The 20,148-nt window shown below is 40.4% G+C and overlaps 1 protein-coding gene across 2 annotated transcripts in view; it reads left to right on the top strand.

Annotated features, from left to right (window-relative positions):
• The first annotated feature begins 5,071 nt into the window (after positions 1–5,071).
• The window catches only part of LOC133042390 (cyclin-Y-like protein 1), a 35,307-nt gene continuing 20,230 nt past the window's right edge, over positions 5,072–20,148 (top strand). The window contains exons 1-3 of one of the 2 annotated variants that reach the window (XM_061122890.1): positions 5,072–5,356; positions 16,076–16,150; positions 17,953–17,987. In XM_061122890.1, coding sequence (XP_060978873.1) covers positions 5,131–5,356; positions 16,076–16,150; positions 17,953–17,987 — 336 coding nt within the window. In that variant the 5' untranslated portion in view covers positions 5,072–5,130. The remainder of the gene's footprint in view (positions 5,357–16,075; positions 16,151–17,952; positions 17,988–20,148) is intronic. The other variant, XM_061122888.1, reaches the window with a different exon arrangement.

Raw genomic sequence — 20,148 nt, 5'->3', positions numbered from 1 at the left:
ATAAGACCAACAAGTTGTAATACTCAGGATAGAATCCAATTACTCACAACACACACATATAATATATAATCCTGTTTACTTGATCATTGTGGACTCTTTCTTGCATCTGACCTAGTTTCATTCTACAGTTTGTCTTTCTCCATTTTTTTGTCCTTTTAACTTAAGAAAAGATCATTATAGAACTCCTTGTATAACTTTTTCAAATATGCTTGCAAAAGGCTATGAAATTTTATCATGATCATTCTTGCTTTAAGTTGAAATTTCTCTAATCTTTCCTTACAGATTTTTCCTTACAAAGCGTGCTTTCAATATCTAGTTTCAATGTCTAGTTCTCCCTTCTGCATTAGTTACTCAGCTATATGATTACATTTTCTGAGCCTCCCTTGCAGCTATGTATGCCCATGGGACTAAGCTTTAAGCCAATGATATGTAAGCACTGTGCTATGTGGATTTCTGAAAAAATCTCCCTTCTACTCCTCCACCCTACCGTCTAGAATGAAGACACAATAGCTGGAGATAAATAGACATCCTGGGCCATGAGCTTGAGGGGTGATGGATAAGACTGGTTTGTGGACTCCCTTATCAGAAGATAAATTTCATGAGAACAGGGACCTTGTTTTTCTTGGTCAAAGCAACCTAAACCTGAACCTAAAAAGTGTGGCTTATAGTAAGAGCTCGGGAGCGTGCATGCTATCTCTTCAGTTGTATCCCACTCTGTGGGACCATATGGACTGTAGCCTGCCAGGCTCCTCTGTCCATGGAATTCTCCAGGCAAGAATACTGGAGCGGGTTGTCATGCCCTCCTCCAGGGGATCTTCCTGACCCAGGGATTGAACCTGCATCTCCTGCATTGGCAGGCAGGTTTTCACCTCTAGCGCCACCTGGGAAGCCCAAGAGTTCAGATACTGTGCTTAATTGCTCAGTCATGCCTGACTCTGCCACTCCATGGACTATAGCTTGCCAGGCTCTTCTGTCCATGAGGATTCTCCAGGCAAGAATACTGGAATGGGTTCTTTGCCCCTCCCCAGGGATCAAGCCTAGGTCTCCCACATTGCAGGCAGATTCTTTACCTTCTGAGTCATCAGGGTATTGAACAGCCATTAAATGAATAAGTTGAATTAATGAATGCGTTTACTCCAGATCCATGTAAAACACGGAATGTTCATACATCAGTTGGCATATGCAAATATCAGGTTCTATCACAGAATCAGACTCTAGCTTAATTCAAACGTCATTACTGCTCTGCTTCCCTTTTCTCTCCCAGATTTGCCACAGTCGTAACAGGATAAGGTTTTTTCTCACTGCCCTCCAATGTTCTTCTAAAACAAAATATTTTCAAATCTATTAATACTTTCATATTGGTGCTTCTGAATATTTTTTCTGCTTAGCAAGTTTAAAATTCTTTAATTTTCAAGGTCATGCCTATCTATTTTTGTATGTGCCTGATGTTAAATGCAGGTAGTGTTTTGAAACTTAATCTTAGGCATTGTCCCAAGTCTATAAGAATCATCCAAAATGGTAGCTAATGACATTCCTAGGACTTCAGACAATATTATTATTGTCATGGAATGTAGTCACTAGGTCCTAAGGATTTAACGAGAAGTTGTTCACTGAAACTGAACTTCTTTGAATCCTTTCCCATTCTACCATGGTTTCCCACATTTCAATATATTGCCTGTTTTTGTATCCAAACCTTACTTATATCTTTTAAACAATTAAATATTAATCATCTTTGCTTCCTTGATTTTTGAGGTGACCTTTCCATCCTGGTATCCTTTTAACAAAGGAGAATACTCCCTCTGGGTTTTTTTCCTTTCCTTTTGGTCTTATGTGTGATGAAAGGGTTTGTAAAAGTTCACATTTTTGGCAATTACATGTAATTCCTTAATTTTTAAAAAACTCTTCCCCCTTGAGAGTTGTTGCTATTGCTTTTTACTATTTGGAGGAACAAATGTTCCCATCATTCACTTTTGTGACATACCTGTTTTATACCCTAGCTCCTTGGTTTTTTGCTCAAATTTATTTTCAACTTTTCTGATTTTGAGGGAAGCTATCATTTTCTTTTTATTAGGTATATCAAGCTTTTCTAATGTTTAAACTTCTTTACACATTATCCTCACTTTCCTGGAGTAGCTTTCCAAACAGAAGCCTATTATAACAGAGAAAAATAGAGGTCATCAGATGAGCTCTTCTTAAACATCTTCTCTATCAGAAATGTCTCTATTCTGACAGACCCAGAACAGGCATCTGTCACCCAGGTCCTGTTTCCTTCCTTGCTTTTCTCTCAATCCAAAGCTAATCTAAGTCTGCCCTGGAGGACATCCACTTCTGCCTTCTTGAGGACCTTGCTCTGTCAATTTTCCCATCTCCTCTAACCTCAAACTCCTTTTTTCTCCATCGGCTCATACCCTTTAACATATAAATATACTCACATTTTTTCTCCATCTTAAAAAATTATTAACTGCACATTTCCTTCTAATGACTGGCACATCTCTCTTCTCAGTCAAATGTTTGGGAAGAAAATCCTTGTCTCCACTTTATCACCTCCTATTTATTTCTTTTACTCACTGCTTGCCTTCCAGTTTGCACCCATCCTCAGTTACCCATGTACCACGGTCAGTGGTATTTGTAACTTTCCTGCCCTCTGGACAACACTGGACTCTGTTTAGGGAATTACAAATTAGAGCTTCTACTGGCCAGGTACTGTGCTAGGTGCTCTGTTCCAGAAAAGAGCAGATGTGATTTCTACCCTCATGGAACTCAGCTGATCAGCCATTTCTGATTAATACACAGGTCCCTTGATTTCCACTTCTCCCTTTGGCAGGTTTACTTAAATGCCATTTAAATTTCCCTATTTTTGAAGTTTCCTCTCTCCCTCCTTCATTCCTTTCCTTATTATACATGTCTTCTCGAGGCAATTACTTCTACACCCATGGCTTCAACTACTTTGTATGTACTCCAATGACAATTTTAATATTGTTCTCATTTAACAGTTTTAGTTTACATAGGACATGTCATTTACTAAAACCATAGATTCCAATTTGCTCCATGAAAAATATTATAGTCTTAACTGTCAGCACAGCGTTAGGGGATTTCCCCAACTACATTTTAAAATTGATTTAGTATGTGTTATTTTCAAAAACGTAAGATGGGATATCACAAAATGGACTTGGCCTACAGAAGTTTACATCTAACTTTCAACTGGAGAGCTCTAATTCCATGCTCTCATTAACAGAGCCCCAAATGATCTTCCTCCTCAAACCTCTTCCTCTTTCTGCACTATCTAGGAAAAAGTCACTGTGCTGTCCCTAGTTCCCTAAGTCAGAACCCTAGCAGCCATTTTTGCCTCTCTTTTCCCCCTATTGCTCCGTATCTAGTCACCAAATGACCTCAAATCCTTTCCCACCACACCAGTCTCTGCCACTGCCTTCAGTTTAAACTCTCATTCCGCTCTTAGATGAATATAAAGTCTCTTCATTGCTCTTGTTTCTTCCATCAATCCTCCTTATTGTCCAGAGTGACCTCGCTAGAAACCACCTGATTGTGACTCCTTAACGTCACAACATTCAAAGGCTTTCATGTTTCTGGGGGGGAAAAAAATCAAGCTCTTTACCCCAGAACCTACTTTGGGGTTAGACAGATCTAGGTTTGAATTTCAGGTTCAAGTACTTGGCAGCAGTCTGACTGACCTCAGACAACTGAACTTCCTAAGCCTTTGTTTTCTCATGTGCCTGACGGAGCTCATCGAGGGCAGGGCTACTGCAGGAACACAGTGCCTAGAAAGTGGGAGGGACTAACCAATGTTGATCGAAGGGAAAGAATTTTAAAATCCACTTCAAAAAATTGTTCTCCCTTAGAGAAAATCCTATGCCACTTCCAATCAAATTTGACTTCTACCTTTATTTTCTTATAATCCCAATAAGGTGCCTTTGCGGATCCAAACAATCGGAGACCAAATCCTGGCCATACCCCTGAGCAATCATGTGACCTTGGGAACATCTCTTTACCATCACCTTCATTAAATCAAAACCGTGGTACTTCACCTTGCGACTCTTCAGTTTTGTATGAGAAAATCGTGCTTTATGCTTTACGTGACCGGTGAAAGTAGGGAAACCTGGAGACTCGTGCCGTGGAAGAAACAGCGAGAAAATCGAGTTGCTGAATCCCAGCGTTTCAGAGTTGGGAGGGAGGCGTTCGGTCCCTAATTTACCGATGAGGAAGCGGGGGGGTGACGCGTCCTCGAGTCTCATTCAAGACACGGACACAGCTCTTTATTGAGGACCCGGGGCATTGCTATGGTTAAACTGAAGGCGGAAACTAACACTCTTTCGAAGTCAATTTGAGAGGAGCATTTAGTTACAAAAAACTGTCAACAATTCGGGTGTAACTAAGTTCGTTGAGGAATGCATCAAATGAGTCAGCTGTCAGACCCGGTGAAACCGAGTTGCTTAACGGAACTGACTCTTTACTAACAAGCCTTCTATAGGGTCCACTGACTCTCTAGCTTCGATTCACAAACTCCCGCAATGCTTCCCGAAGGACACGGAAAGCTCCGAGTGCCGCACGAGGAGTCCGGGGCGCGCCACTCGAGGGGCGGAGCAGTCGCGGGGCGGGGGCGGGGCATTGTGGGTCACGTGCCTGCTCTCTGAGGCGGGCGCTGGGAGGAAACTCTGTGTGTGATTGGTCCGTCGTAACCAGGTAACCGAAGGACGCGTTCCGGTTGGCAAGGGCCAGCCAGGCGAGCGGCTTTCAGTCGGGAGGCGGCGGCGGAAGGAGGAGGAGCTCCGACCGCGCTCTCTCCCGGCAGTGGCTGTGCGTCTCAGCGCTCGTCGGGTCCCCACCCATTTTAAATAAGCCGGGCTGGTCGCCGCCTTCACTGACTGGTTGACTCCGGGGAGGCGGCGGCGGCGAGACAGCGGGGGTGCGGCCGGGGCCGGAGCCCTGCTCCGGGCCGGCGGCGGGGCGGACAGGAGAGAGGCAGGCGAGGCCGCGTCTACATGTGCGGCGCAGCCCCGGCATAGCCCGGGGCTGCCGGTGCCCGCCGCGCCATTGTTGGGGGAGGGGGCGGTCTGAGCTTGGCGGAGTCCGGGGCCGAGCGGAGGCGACGGCGGCGAGGAGCGGAGGCGCCCCATGGGGAACACGCTGACCTGTTGCGTGTCCCCCAGTGCCAGCCCCAAGTTGGGCCGGCGCGCGGGGCCGGCGGAGCCAGACTACGAGTTTGAGGTCTACGAGGCGGCGGCCGGAGACGCGGTGGCCGTAGCACCGGCGCCGGCTGCCGTGGAACCCACCGAGTTGGATTTCCGAGCGGGTGAAGGCCGCCACCTGCAGCACATCAGCGACCGGGAGATGCCCGAAGGTAAGGAAGCGGCCGGCGCGCCTCGCCCCTCGCGGGGCCGGCGCCGTCTGCTCTCGGGCTTACCTCTGGCCTCCGCCGACCCCCAGGTCCCCCGGGAGGAAGCCGCCGCCTAGGGCTCCTTCCTGCCTGGAGTTGGCTCTCTCGGGGCTGGGCACCAAGGACGGAGGCTGGCCCTGCCTGGCGTCCCCACCCCTTATTCTTTCTCCGTCGCGTCCGGCCAGTCTTTCTCCCTCTTCTCTACCCGAACGCCCAATTCTTCCCCATTCCCTTTTCGCAACCCGACCCAAGACCCTCAAGTCTGTGGCTCCTGTTCGTGATTCTATTTAACATCTTGTGGGACTTTGTAAAGACTTTCTGATGTATTCTCTCTTTTCTCAATGAAAACTTAAATACTCCCAACTTCGGCGATATCCATCCCATCTTCCTATCCTTACCTATTCAGATGGTACCTAAGAGAAGGAACGAGGTAAGGATCTAAATACACTTCCACTCGTTAGGATAGTTGATACTCGGGACAATTAAGACAGATTTTAGGGTTTGTTATTTAAAATCAAAACTGATATCGACAGAGTTAGTGTGGCGTTAAGTAATATTCTGTCTAGAGTTGTCCTGATTGAAGCGACCTTATTCTAACTATAATTTGAAAACGATAAGAAAGAAAAAGGTTAGAGGGGGTCTTAAAATAACTGAACTGTGTGAAACGTTACTGCAACGGCTGCAGGGAATAGTTTTGTTGTTGTTGTTGTTGTTTTTACCCAAAGATGATCCCACGGAGCTCTGATTAAGATTCCCACTTTGACACAAAAATGTCTTCAGCTCCCCAGCTTTAACCAACTTCACTTGCATGTTGCCTCTTCTAAGGGAGGATTGGGGGTGGTTCCTGAGACTGTTGGTCAAAAGTTTCAAAGGAGAAAAAAGAAATTCAGACTTTAATTTGTAATACAAAGATTTGGCAGTTAAGATGGCAGATCCTGCAGGAAAGTTGTCTCCATGGCTACCTCTCCTTCCAACCCCCTCCTGCCAGTGGAATCCTATTCAACTTTTATAGTGTTCAGGTAAAATTCTGAAGACGAAGTGGCTGGGGGTGGGGGTGGGTTGTCATGGAGAAGAGGAGAGAGAGGAGAGGAAATGTTTGATTTTTTTTTTTCCTCTAGAATTTTGAAACTGGACAGCTCTAGGTTTTAAAAAAAAAGATTCTGGATGACACTGTGGCTCATTAATAAAGACTGTGTTCTTTAAAGTAGTAAACATTGTGCCGTGAAGATGTTAAAGCCCCAGTGGCCCACTTGTTTCATTTAAATGCCAGAGAGTATTTCTTTATTTCATAGAGGAAATGTCTTATAGCTCTTCTATTTAAATTTTATTTGGGTTTACTTAATTCCTTTCAAAGTTAGAATAGGTAAGCCTGTGGACTCACCCATGTGATGGACATGGCTTTGTAAGTGGAAAGTACTCCCTTTTCAGAATAGTCAGATACTGTGAAAGAACAAATTATGTAAATTAATTGTAGCTTTAAAAACAAAGCTTGTGCATACCTGTGAAAACTGCTCAGCTTGTTGCTATAAGGTAAGCCTCTAAGTGATTTTAAAAAACAGTAGTAGGCTAGTGTAGGGAGACCAAAGTTGGACTTCTGTATGATTCTTTTACGATTTACAACGTATTTTCGGGTGTATTTCACCTGACCCTTCTTCCATCTATAAATAAGGCCTGTGAATATTCTCCCTGTGATGCCAATGAAGAAGCCAAGACTTAGAGCTCTGAAATAACTGTGTAACATAGCTACTGAACAGAAGAGACAGACTTGAGAGTGGTAGATACACCAAATTCAGTTGTTGGGTGCTTAAAAAAAAGTTTGGAATGCACTTTTTATTTTATAATTTATCCATAAGATAGGCCTAACTCAACTTCAGTTTGGTTATTTCCATTTGAGTTTATTGTTCACAACTCAGAAGCAACACATACCTCTCCATTCTGTGTCTGTACATTTATTACAATGGATAGGAATAAAAGAAGTCGTGAAATAGCCTCAATTTACCAGTCAGGTAAACATGTTGGTATATTTTAAAGAGTTTGTTCTGCTGACTCGAATTGAAGCCAAGAGTGCCCTGGACAGAGGGACATTAGGAGAAACCGGTAAGCGGGCAGGTAAGGTACGAAGCATTTAGTGAGGGGGAGTGCTGAGTCGGGAACTAGAAAAAGAGAGTTCATGAGCACAGGATTTACCTTTTTATGTTTGACATGACTGTTAAAATTTTACTTAAATTTGTCTCTCTTTTTTGGCATTCCATAAAGTGATGAGAGAAACCTCAATTTCAGCATTTGCCTATTATTAAGTTTCCATAAATATGAGGTCAGAACACGAATGTAAAGTGCAAGCACATTGGAAGTTTGCTCTTAATGTTTTTATTTCAGACAATTTTATATCAGTTTCCCTGGAAACTGAGAAATACCTGCATTGATATAAAACATTTTGGCTTTTCTGCAATGAAGAATTATTTGGTTACTTAGACAAAACCAAACATAAATGATGCTGTGTTTCTTTCTTCAGAAACCTTTGAGAAGAACATGATTTCTTCAAGCTGTTTCAGTTAACTCCTAAGAACCTAGTATAAATATCAGATAGACTCAAAAGAATTTTGTCGCTATCTTGCCTTTCACAGTGTATCTAATGTAGCTGATGTTCGTGTCAATAATAGAAAATAAGGTGCTGAGGTCCTGTTATCTGATTTTATTATTATGCATCAGCTTTTCAAACAGCCTTCATATTCTCCTCTCAGGAACTTTGCTCATTCTCTGGTGCAAGCTGCTCTCCCAAGTGATTCCTTCCTTCCATCCTCCAAGGAGTGGGTAGGGAAGGAATTGACAACGTAATGGGGGAAAACCTCTGAGCAACAGGTTTTTCCTCCTTTCAGTAGCTATTATAAACACTTTTTTTTTTTTACTTTTTTGATAACAGTAAACATTTGAGGTAAAAGATTTGCAAAATACTAAAAAGTCATTCACTCATACTCAGAATATCCAGAATTTTCATTAATATTTTGGTGTTGGTTCTTCCTGAACCTTTTGTATACGAATAAACAGAATGTTGTGTTTATTGTATGAGATTGTTCTTTGTGTGCCACGTTGTAACTTTCTCTTGTAAAGTGAAGACGGGAAGCTCCTGGAACCGTGCTGACACCTGAAGCGTGCTCCAGGATGTATTTCCACGCAGCTGCATGTAGCTGTGCAGTCTGCTTTTTACCACCTGTTTAATGGTTGGAGCATCATTCATTTACCCACCCTTTATGATTGTCTTTTATAATCTCATCATATTGCTTTAATCTGGGCACAGACATAAAAAGTGATGTATCGTACTTCCCTGTAGAATTCTGGTCTTATGGCTTTGTCTTACGACTTAATTAAATTCATAGGGTGACTCATTTTGTAGTTAAGGTATTTTAACATTAAGTGTTCTTTCCCCAAATTAAAGTTACCATTGATTTTTCACTGAACAGTAGATTTCCTCTCTCAGGTTTTTGTGGGTCTTGGTAACCTGTCGGTGTCTTTGAGTCTGAGTAACTAAACTACCACTCGAAGAGATCTGAAATTAATGCTGGTCTTGGGTGACAGACACATCAAAGGACAGCATTAGAAGAAATCTTAGATGATGAAGGAAAATTGGGAGAAGCATAAATGATTTGGGGGTACACTGAAATGGATGATTATTGGGCACCATTTAGGGGCAGGACAAACAGAGGTTATACTGACAAAACCCAAACCCTAACTCTGGTCTTTACTTCCTAGAGGTACCTGGGGCCTGTTGACACAGGAATAATGTCAAGTAGCGAGACACTGAGAAGAAAGAAAATGATGGTCATGGACTGGGGAGGGAGCAGTGTTACTGGGGGTGGTCTCCTTAAGTGACAGTGAGCATCCTAGGAGTGAGGGGGAGCCGTGTGAGGTCCTCAGAAGGAAATATGCTCTGTGTAGGCAGAGGACAGAAAGAGGGTGGCTGCAGCTGAGTAAAAGAATGCCAGGAGGAATATCAGGGGGTTAAGGCCTTGTGTCTAGTAGACCTTGACAAGAAAAAATACGGATTTTAGTCTAATTGTAATGGGAAACCATTGAAAGGTTATATGCAAGGGAATGGTGATAATTCTTAAAGAAGGCGAAGGAGACGTGGGGAGAGGGGAGGGAGATCAGACGAGCTACTCTAACGTGGGCAGGGGTAGAATGAAGCAGGGAGACAAGCTAGGAGGCTGGTGTAGTCACTCAGCTGAGAGCCAACAGTGGTTTGAACAAAAAAGCAACATTAATAAGGGCCTAAAATAGGCTGACTTGAAGAAACTGAGTGAATCTAAAAGTAGGCTAACAACAATATGAATGGGATAAGTCACAGAAAAAGAAATGCAGATGGCTTTTAAGCATATCCTCACACATAAGAGAAATGAAAATACAACTACTGTAGCTTGTGTTGGGAGAAAATTCAGAAACTTGGCACTGCATTCTTTGGTGATACTGAAGAAAGTTACATTCATATATTGCTGGTAAAAATGGGAAATTGGTCAACCCTTGAAGGGGAAGTTTGCACAGTCTCACTTAATCCAGAGATTCTACTAAAGGAATTTATTCTGAAGGTATAGGCTGCATATGTTGCATTACCTTCAGTAGCAAAATACTGGAAATAATTCAGATGTCCAGTAAGGGACTGGTAAACTAGCACATCCAGACACTGAAGAATTAGGGAGCTGTGAAGGAGCTCTCTCCACTGTTAATGACTTCATCTCCAGGGGATGTTAACCTGAAAAAAAATGGGGAGAAAATATACACTAATCTCCATGACAGAAGCAGGAGAAATGATATGTATTTGCTTATTAAAGAAGAAAAAGGAAGAACACTAGGAGAAATGCTTGCCCTTGGGTACTCTTATCCTCTTTCCTTTAGTGGGTGGCCTGACTCAATGACATGAGTTTGCACAAACAGAATCGTTTAGGACTGGGAAGCCTGGCGTGCTGCAGTCCATGGAGTTGCAAAGTCAGACACAACTTAGTGACTGAACAACAACAAAGCACTATTTATTTAAGATGTTATTTGGCTGAGGGTGATAAGTGGACATCAATTTTCCTATGAAATGCTAAATGTTCACTTTTGGCTTTTGAGTTAATTTGTGAAAGCTGTGATGTGTCATTTATTATGCTTTATATAGTATATCCCCTCATGGATTGCAGCCTTGTCATGGTGAAGGGGCTTGTGTAACTCAGTGAAGCTATAGTGTATGGATTGCTCTTGAATTTCATTTGATTCTTATCATGTTCTGAGTTAGGCAGTGTAGGGATTCTTCTCTGAGGTATAGAATTGTCCAAGGTTTTACTCATTTTTAAAACCTTGATAGATCAGGACTGTAAATTCCATATACATGACATATAGGGATAAAATTTATTGATGTCATTTTGTGCTCTGCTTTGAAATACTACCTTTTTTCTCGCCCCTTTTAGAAAAATTGTTTATTTTTAGGGTATTAAAGTAATAAAACTTGAAGAGTTAAAACAGTAACATTGTATGATGTGAAATGAAATCACCGTAGCTTGCAACCCAGAAAGGTTCTTAAAAGTCCAAGAAGCCCGAGCTAAGTACTCTTTAGAAATACATAAAGCCAGGTATACTTACCTGTATATCATCTCTTGGTCATCATTACAGCACTTGATTGAGGATTAAGGTAAGGCAGGACTGAGAACCAAGTTAGAGGCAAGTTGAGAAGCAGTTTGGAAGCCAGGTTGGTCAGAAACTGGGGAAGCAGGTCAGTTGAGGGGGTTGCAGGAGCATGCTGTGTGCCCTCTGGTGAGACAGCCCAGGTCAGCATCTGCTGGCAAGAACCGCTTGGCTAGGGTGTAAAGTGTGGACTCAGATGAAATCACCGGATGACTGTAAGACATGAAATGTGTTATTAGCCGTAAAACTAATATACTGTACTACTAGGGGTGATAGGGCAGTTCAGTAAATGGAGTAAACCTTTAAGTAAACTGGAGCCCAGAAGTTGGCCCAGAAAATGCTGACAGTCCTGTTTAATTGCAATATATTAAGTGAAGAAGAACTAAAGAGCCTCTTGATGCAGGTGAAAGTGAAAGAGGAGAGTGAAAAAGTTGGCTTAAAGCTCAACATTCAGAAAACTAAGATCATTGCATACAGTCCCATCACTTCATGGCAAATAAATGTGGAAACAGTGGCTGACTTTATTTTTCTGGACTCCAAAATCACTGCGGATGGTGATTGCAGCCATGAAATTAAAAGACGCTTGCTCCTTAGAAGAAAAGTTATGACCAACCTAGACAGCATACTAAAAAGCAGAGACATTACTTTGCCAACAAAGGTCCATCTAGTCAAGGCCATGGTTTTTCAGTGGTCATGTATGGATGTGAGAGTTGGACTATACAGAAAGCTGAGCGCCAAAGAATTGATGCTTTTGAACTGTGGTGTTGGAGAAGACTCCTGAGAGTCCCTTGAACTGCAAGGAGATCCAACCAGTCCATCCTAAAGGAGATGAGTCCTGGATGTTCATTGGAAGGACTGATGTTGAAGGTGAAACTCCAATACTCTGGCCACCTGATGCAGAGAGCTGACTCATTTGAAAAGACCCTGATGCTGGGAAAGATTGAGGGCAGGCAGAGAAGGGGACGACAGAGGATGAGATGGTTGGATGGAATCATCGGCACAATGGACATGGGTTTGGGTGGACTCCGGGAGTTGGTGATGGACAGGGAGGCCTGGCATGCTGCGATTCATGGGGTCGCAAAGAGTCGGACTCGACTGAACTGAACTGAACTGAAGTCAGTATGTTGGCATTAGTCTCCTCCTGTCAGATGATTTCTTGGTCACTACCCTCTCTCTGATATTTTGACAGGGAAAAATCATTTATTGACAGTTTGACAGCATAATTTTAACACTTTTAGGCTTCAGTAATGCATCTTGTTTTGTCCTAAGTTGCCTTTATTTTCATATTTTTAACATCTGCAATTGAGATGGATCTCATGATTGATAGAATGTTAGGTTGGAGGAAAAGTAATGTTCAGTGACCTGGTATTTTGCAGGTTTCCTCCTGGGAGTGTTTATATTAAGACCCGAACTTAAATTTTTTTAGTCATCCTTTTTCCACATAAGTCTATCATGCTGTCAAATAAGTTGCAATTTAAATTGGTAATATAAAAGTGATGGGTCTTAAAATATAACTTTAATGATAACCCCTAATCATAAGCTCAAGAATATTTCTCCTGGGTTAAAACATTCTTAAAGATTTCTAGAGAAGTAATTTTAGGAAGAATTCACATATAAGATGCACAGTAATTTCTCAAAATACCTCTAACATTACTGTGTGTGCTTGTGGGAGAGGGGATGAGGGGAAGTGTGGGTGGTAATGCTTTGCTTCAGAGTTGACAGTCTTACCTTTGTGACAGTGAAGATTACGGTAGATTTTTTTCATCGTCTCCTTAGACTCTTGGCGAAACAGTTAATGGAGTGTGCAGAAATATTGTGTGTATGTATGAGTTTACTGTCTAATGGCTTACCTGTCAAGTCTATTATAAAATAGTGATGTAGTTTTCACTGGCAAAAAGTGCAAGTTGTATAGAAAATTGTTATATAGGCTGTAAACAGAAGATTAATATTTTCTGAAAACCTCATGCAAATTGACAGCAGTAAGGCCCTGGTATGTTTAGTATGTATGAATGATAGGCAGCTCACCAAAGTGGAAATGATGCTGATAATTATGGGAAAGTAGTAAAATCTGTGTAATCGAAAGAAATACAGATTAGATCTACAGTGCTGTTCCTTATTTATATTAGTAGGACTTCCCCCCCGCCTCTCAACTGTACAGAGCAGGGGTCGGAACTAAAACTGTCATGATTGGTAGTATTATACATTAATGTGGCCCCACCTTCTTCAGGAAGCAGTTTAGCACTGTACCTTGAGCCATGAAAATGATCTAACCTTTTGGCTTAGACATCCCACTTTTGAAGATCTTTGCTAAGGAGATAAATCCATTATTTATTTAAAAAGCTGTATAACAATAGATGAAAAGTTTCCTCATCAAAGAATAGAACGTTGTAAGTACCTAAACCCCAGCAATAGGGGATTGGCTAAGTCCAGCACAGGAATAACGCTTGATGGGCTGTTGTGTATTCATTAAACAGTAAATATGCAACAGTCAGATGTAGAAGGGTTGTTAGTAACAAGAAGACATAAATTATACACTAATTAGAGCTTTTTCTAATGTATAAGGAAAACAACTAAAAGTAAGGGTTGTAAGTCTGTGGGTTAATTTTTAAATAGGGTCATTTTGGCTCATGCAAATTTTTGTTCATGACATTTGTTAAAGGAATGAGCAAGTGACTTTTACCTTTCCCCACCTTCATTGTGATCATCAGTACTGCTGGTTAACCAGGTCTCTTTCAGTTGCAAGTTTGAGAAAATGTCTCAGAATAGCTTAAATTAAAAAATATATATATTGACTTTTATATAACTGGAGTTGAATGAGTAAATTAAGCAGTACTTGGCCCAGGAGTTCAATGACCTCACAGCCTATCTCAGTTCTGCTGTCCTCTATTGATCTCTCCTGAAAAGCCTTTCCCCTCATGATGGCAAGAGGAGTGTCCAGCAGCTCCAGACTAGCTAAGGGTCCTAGGGCACCGCTCTGCCTTCTTCTGCTTCTTGGGAAGTTCCAGGAAAGCTGTGATCTATCAGTCAGTTCTGGGTCATGTGCCCACCCTTGAAACCTCTAGGGTAGGGTAGGGTAGGGGGAGTGCCAGCTCTTTTCTGATCACTTGGGCAAGTTTACTGTTTTCCTGCGTGTTGTCATTTCTTTTATCCCAGCCTTCTTGCTTTCTGTATATAGATCCGTAGTAGCACATCATAGCATACCTGGAACACACCCTGGTTTGGCAGGGGTGTGTGTGTGTGTGTGTGTGTGTGTGTGTGTGTGTGTGTGTTAAAGCTTGCTTCTCTTTGATCCCGACACTTATTTTTCCGGGACTTCCATTGACTCTTGTTAAATTTTACCATTCCATATGGCTACTTTGCAAGCATTTCTGCTTATTTTTTAGATTCCACTGTAGTCTGTTTACTTTCTGGTACAGTTAAGTAGTCATGAATCCTTTCAGAAGCCTTAGGTCGAAAGTCTGTGCCTGTCAACTTTGTGTATAGCTGAAATAATTTATTTTCCCAGTGTCCCACTTTTCAAATATGTAGGGGGAAAAAACTTTAAAATAATTTTATGGGTCTTTTACATAAAACTGTTGAGTAGAATATTTTCTCCAAAAACAGCTTAATAAACTCCAAATGCAGTGAAGGAATTTTCACGAAGAACAAAGCAGTCGGTTTAGCTATGTAAATTTCTAGTGCTGGCAGTAACAATTAAATTCCCATTAAACCAGGAAGTCCCAAATTACTGTTCATGCAAAATTCTTTCTTTGGGGAAGAAAAGGATTCTAGGTAGATAACATTTGTGAAATGCTGGGTCAGACAGAATTCACTGTGGGACTGGTTAGTTTTTATTTATTTATTTTTTCATTTATTTTTATTAGTTGGAGGCTAATTACTTTACAATATTGTAGTAGTTTTTGCCATACGGGATGGGGAACACATGGTTAGTTTTTAATATATCAATTGTATATATTCTTTTGATTCTCAGCGATAATGTGTAAATCACGTTGACCACCAAAGTCCCCTTTAAAAATAGGCCAATTATTATATGGTTTGGGAAATGCTGCCTTAACTGTTGCTCTTTAAAAATCTTGGTCCAGTTTCTTAAAAGATTGTTTAATTGGTTTGAGGTGGACTTCACTAAGTAACTGCCCATAGGGCTTTTACGTTTGTTTTAAACAACAACCTTACTGTCCAGCATGGCAGCTTGTGCTTGCTTGATATTTCTGCCTAAATAGAAGACTGTCCCACCTTGGTGCAAGGTGAACTGCCAGCAGACCCACCTTTTTTATGTAGGTATGGGCAAAATTTTTTTCAAGCAGCCCTTTGATGTGCTCCAGGAAGTACTCTTACTGAAGCCCTCTATTAATCATGCAGCATGAAAGGAAGAAGTGAGAGTTTAGCTTTGGAAATAGAGGGCAAAGTTAAAACTCACTATCCTGGAAGTGTTCTATGGATCAGAACATTGAACTCTTATATAATCCTCTTAAATCTGCCATGATGAATAGCCCCTAGATAAACGGCAGCCAACTAAATGAGTTCGTTTGTTGAGTGTAGTTGGAATTAGCCATTAGATTGTCTGAAGAACGTTTGCCAAAAGCAGCTCATTTGGTTATAGCATATTTGATTGATTGAGCTGGTATCTGATAGTAATTGACTACAGCATAACTTGCTTCTTGAGACTTCCTGAAATGTGCTAGTAATACCAGCTTAAAGAGAGGTGACTGAATTTTTAATCAGTACGTAGGAGGGGAATCACATACATGATTTGCTTAAAAGTGGCATAGATTAGGTGCAAGTTAAAAAACAAAAAAGCCTAAGACATAGCCCTGGTTTTATTCCACATATATGGAGACTTTCTACAATTTTTCTGTTTCCCAATAGAATTTTTGTATTGTTGCCTTTACTACAGTTTCCTTCTTGTCATTACTAAACGCTCTTCTTAAGACTATTAAACTTGATTAAAATCAGCGTGTAGCTGTTTTAAAAGTCATGTCTTTTTCTACTCAACTAAATTGTCACACCTTTTTCTCTCTTTTTCCTGTGCAGACTTAGCTTTGGAATCAAACCCTTCTGACCACCCAAGGGCAAGCACAATTTTCCTGAGCAAATCTCAAACGGACGGTAAGACAGTGTTTTCCCCCCCTAAGAAAAAGATTGAAAACTGTTTTTGTTTTGTGTATTATAGGAAGATACAGAAAAGCACTGAGAATGGTTTAAATATTTTTTTTTCATATGTGATAATATTTTAATATGTGATGTTTTATTTTAATATGTGATGATACATTTTTCATTTAGGTGTCACTGTTTTAATGAGGAGAAACACCTAGACCATCTGTTTATACACTTTGCTATTTCTTTAGCAGCAGTCAGCTTGCCACATGATTTAGTTGTGGTCTGTTTTTCCATGCTACTTTGTCCTTTTCCTTTGCTCCAAGAGCACATGAGTTAAAGATGAATGACACGGTTTAGGTCACAGTTAGGTTTGCATAATCAGTTGTTATTGACGGGAGTCGAGGCTTGTGATTTCGGCACCATTTTACACAGTGCTCAACCGGGTGAACCTCTCTCACATCCAGATTCATGTGAATTTTTAAGTTCTTTTAAAAGTTCTTATAAGAACTTTTAGCTCTTCAAAGTTCTTTCATCCTGATGTAGTGCTGGGTCAGGGTAATCAGACCAATGTGCCTGCCATATGGGATTTTCCAGAAGGTTATCCTCAGTATGGGAAACCTTGTGTAAATTTCCAGTGTCCTGCTTGTTTTAAGATGAGAATCAGAAGTTTTTGCACTCCTGCTTGTCTTGCCTGCTTGTCTTCCTTAATATATGTTAAATCCTAGTTTATTTGCTAAAAAGCCATATATGATCAGGTTTTTCGGTTGTTTATGAGAGCAGGAATACCAGAAGTGAACGTTCTATAATATTTGAAGTAATGCAGCACAGTAAAAAATAGAGGGTTCTTTTCCTCTTTTATTTTCATTAGATTACTGATTTTTATCCAAGGGTCTGTCTCAGGAACAGCCAGACGGAAGAGGGCCAGGCATGGGGGCAGGGCCCAGAGTGTACCACATGTTCTCCAACCTGGGAGCTCCTGGGGTTTCTAGTTTGCATTTTCTTAAAGTGTGTGTACTTTGCCTTGAGGCAATTATTTTTAGTTAGGATTACTGTATTTCTCAGTCTTTTCCAGACTCATGAGCTGCTCACACTGTAGAGAGACGGTGGAGAGAGTAAAAGAAACACTATCCCATGCCCCTGTCTCTGCTCAGTCTAAAGGAATTCGTGCTTGTGATGCCATGGGAAAGTGTTTGGCCTAAGACCCTCTTTGAGCTTATATTCTTCTGGCCTTTGTTGGAGCAAAACAGTTCTATGTGCTGTCGATGTATGTTCAGTGAGGTCAGCATGTATGTTAAAATTTATAGATTACTTTCCAGTGTGTAAAGAACCTGTATTTTTTAAGTTGGGTGTTTGAGTAGGTGACCAATAAGTGGTTCAGGATGCTTCCAGAGACACGGGTGCTTGACCAGAAACTGGAACTTAGAGTTGTCATCTGTTAATCCTGGTGACTAAAGTACATGTAGAACTAGAAAATACTACATACTGTGCAGCTGGTAAATTTTTTTATTAGCTAAATATCTCACCTGGCCTAATTTGCTTTGTCCTTTTCTTTTGTAAATGGAGACTTTGCTTTGTACCTAATACAGAGTATCTGTTAGTATTAGTCAATAGTAAAACTAAGTTTTTAGATATTATTTATAGGATTCATTTTGCTGGGTGATTTAAATTATATATTTTGTTGGAAATTATTTTAAAAAACAGAATGAAATTTTAACTCATTGTGTATATTGGTAATCCATCAGATAATTAGTGACTTATTTTTCTATGGTAGTTTTATCAGAATTCATCAGTTAATTTTTTTTTATTCTTAGTGCGAGAAAAGAGGAAGAGCAACCATTTAAACCATGTAAGTAAATAGTTGAAAAGTTAAGAAATCAATAGTTTGATTAATTAAAAGCATGTCTGCCATGATTCCTAAAAAGTATGATGGATCCAATACTGTTAGCATTAACCTCTTATTTATAAAATTTCTGAATCTCTAGTTCCTAATTATCAAGTATATTCAGAAAGGTTTTTGACTTAGTAGTACCCTTTTCTTTTTTTAAGGGTCCTGACATTTAAGTTAAATTTCAATAATATGATTATAGCATAAAGATCTACCTTAAATTCTTTTGCCTTAAATTTTTTATCTTAGTTTTTAACCAAAGTAATAAAAGTGTAATAGGTAATTTAATTTTTAGCACCGTCCATTGACTTCTTGGCACAACAGGTGAAAGCTTAACTTCCTCGTCCACCGTGATTTTATTTCCCTCCTTCTGTTCCCTTTACATGCATCAGTTTTTATTAAATCGGAATCCCTGTTTACATTATGATGACTAAGCAAGTGTTGTTCCTTGCTGAGCCATATAGTTCTCTGTGCCACCTCCTTACGCACCTTTCATTCTTCTTCTTCAATATTAATGAAATCTGAGCACTTCCACACTTCTCAGGGTAATCCAGTTCTGCTTTTTCTAGCAAACATGATCTCACACAGCCCAACATAGTTGAGTAGCTCCCTGGCCAGTCTCCTTGTTTTCACATTCTTCATTTTTTTTCTGTGGAATTAATTTCCTGACTATATTCACTTGCCTGTTTTCTAACAGCTATTTTTTTCCCCAAATGTTGTAACATTTGTCACATGCCTGTCAAAAATATTTACCATCCACAAAACCACATCTGTTCCATTTCTTCTTGGAGACACTCTTCGCCAACCTTTTGTCTTCCTACCCCCTACATACTAATGATTCCTGGACTGGCTCTGTGCCTGTTTTCCTGGGATATCTGTGTGAAGTCACCTGGGATCTCACATCACTGCTCTCTCGTGTTGGATCCCGTATGTCCTAGATTCTGTTTCCCTCTGTCCTGTTTTACTGGAGCACATTTTCCTGGAAAAAGGCACATGAGCAAAAATTTTATAAAGACCTAGCCTCTGTGAAACTCCTTCTATTTGATAAAGTGTAAAATTCTAGGTCGAAACTAATTTTTGCAGTTTTAGAGACATTTCCCTCTTGTCTTCTCATTTACAGTGTTGCTCTTAAATCTATTGAATTTGATACATTGTATATTACCAAGTTAGTCTTTTCTCCATTCCTTCCTCCTGTGGAACCTTGTAGTACCCTCTGTCTTTGTGGGGTTTTGAAATTTCATAACATGGTTTGGTATAGACCTTGTCACGCTATTGGGGCATTTAAACATGCAGAACATCTTTTCTTCTAGTGAATTTTTTTGTGTGCTGCTTTGGTATTTTCTATTTTTTTCTTTTGGATTCCTGTTAGATGTTGAAAATTTTAGAGCAATATTTCTGCACAGATTTTTTTCCCCTTCTGTTTTCCATTTTGTCTTCTTGTCCTACTTCATGGAGGTTTCCTTGACTCTGCTCTAATCCTTCTATTGAATATATTGTTTTGTCTACCTTATTTTTTAGAGTTCTCTTCCATCCTTTCATTCTTTTTTTCACTGATGCAATTTCTCATCCTTCTGTAGATGTTGAAGATATTTTTTTAAGTTTTTATTTGCTCCTGGATTTTTATCATTCCCATCAGTTCCTTCTCCCTGCTTTGATCTGTGACTTCTTGGAGGTTTCCCTCAAACATGTGATGGTCCCTCGCTGTCTGTTAAGATCTAATTGGAAGCATCACTTTGCTAACTGACAGACCTCACTGCACGGATTTGGCGACCACGTCTCTGAATTTTGAACCTGCCTTGGGTTCTGTAAGACAGATTGGTTTTGTTGTTCCTGGCCCAGTCACTCTGTAGTTCCAAGGTTGTGCTTCCTCTGTTATGCCATGTCAGTTACTACTCCTTTATCTCATTTTTTCATCTTTCAAACATCAAAAATCATCTGCAGTTTATCCTGTCTTGGGTACAGCTTTTTTAAAAAAATACTTTTAATTCTAATGAGATGATATCTCTGAAAGAAGGTGGGAAAAGAAGTAGATTTGTGGTTGGTCCACTCAAATTTGGATTTATACTTTGAATGTAAATTCTAAGTTTAAAAGTTTTAATTCAGTATAGTTAATGATATTGAT

Source organism: Dama dama, chromosome 21 (genome assembly GCF_033118175.1).
Source record: "Dama dama isolate Ldn47 chromosome 21, ASM3311817v1, whole genome shotgun sequence".
NCBI classification, from domain to species: domain Eukaryota; kingdom Metazoa; phylum Chordata; class Mammalia; order Artiodactyla; family Cervidae; genus Dama; species Dama dama.
The sequence above is the reverse complement of the archived record's forward strand: the minus strand, read 5'-3'. Positions and strand labels throughout refer to the sequence as shown.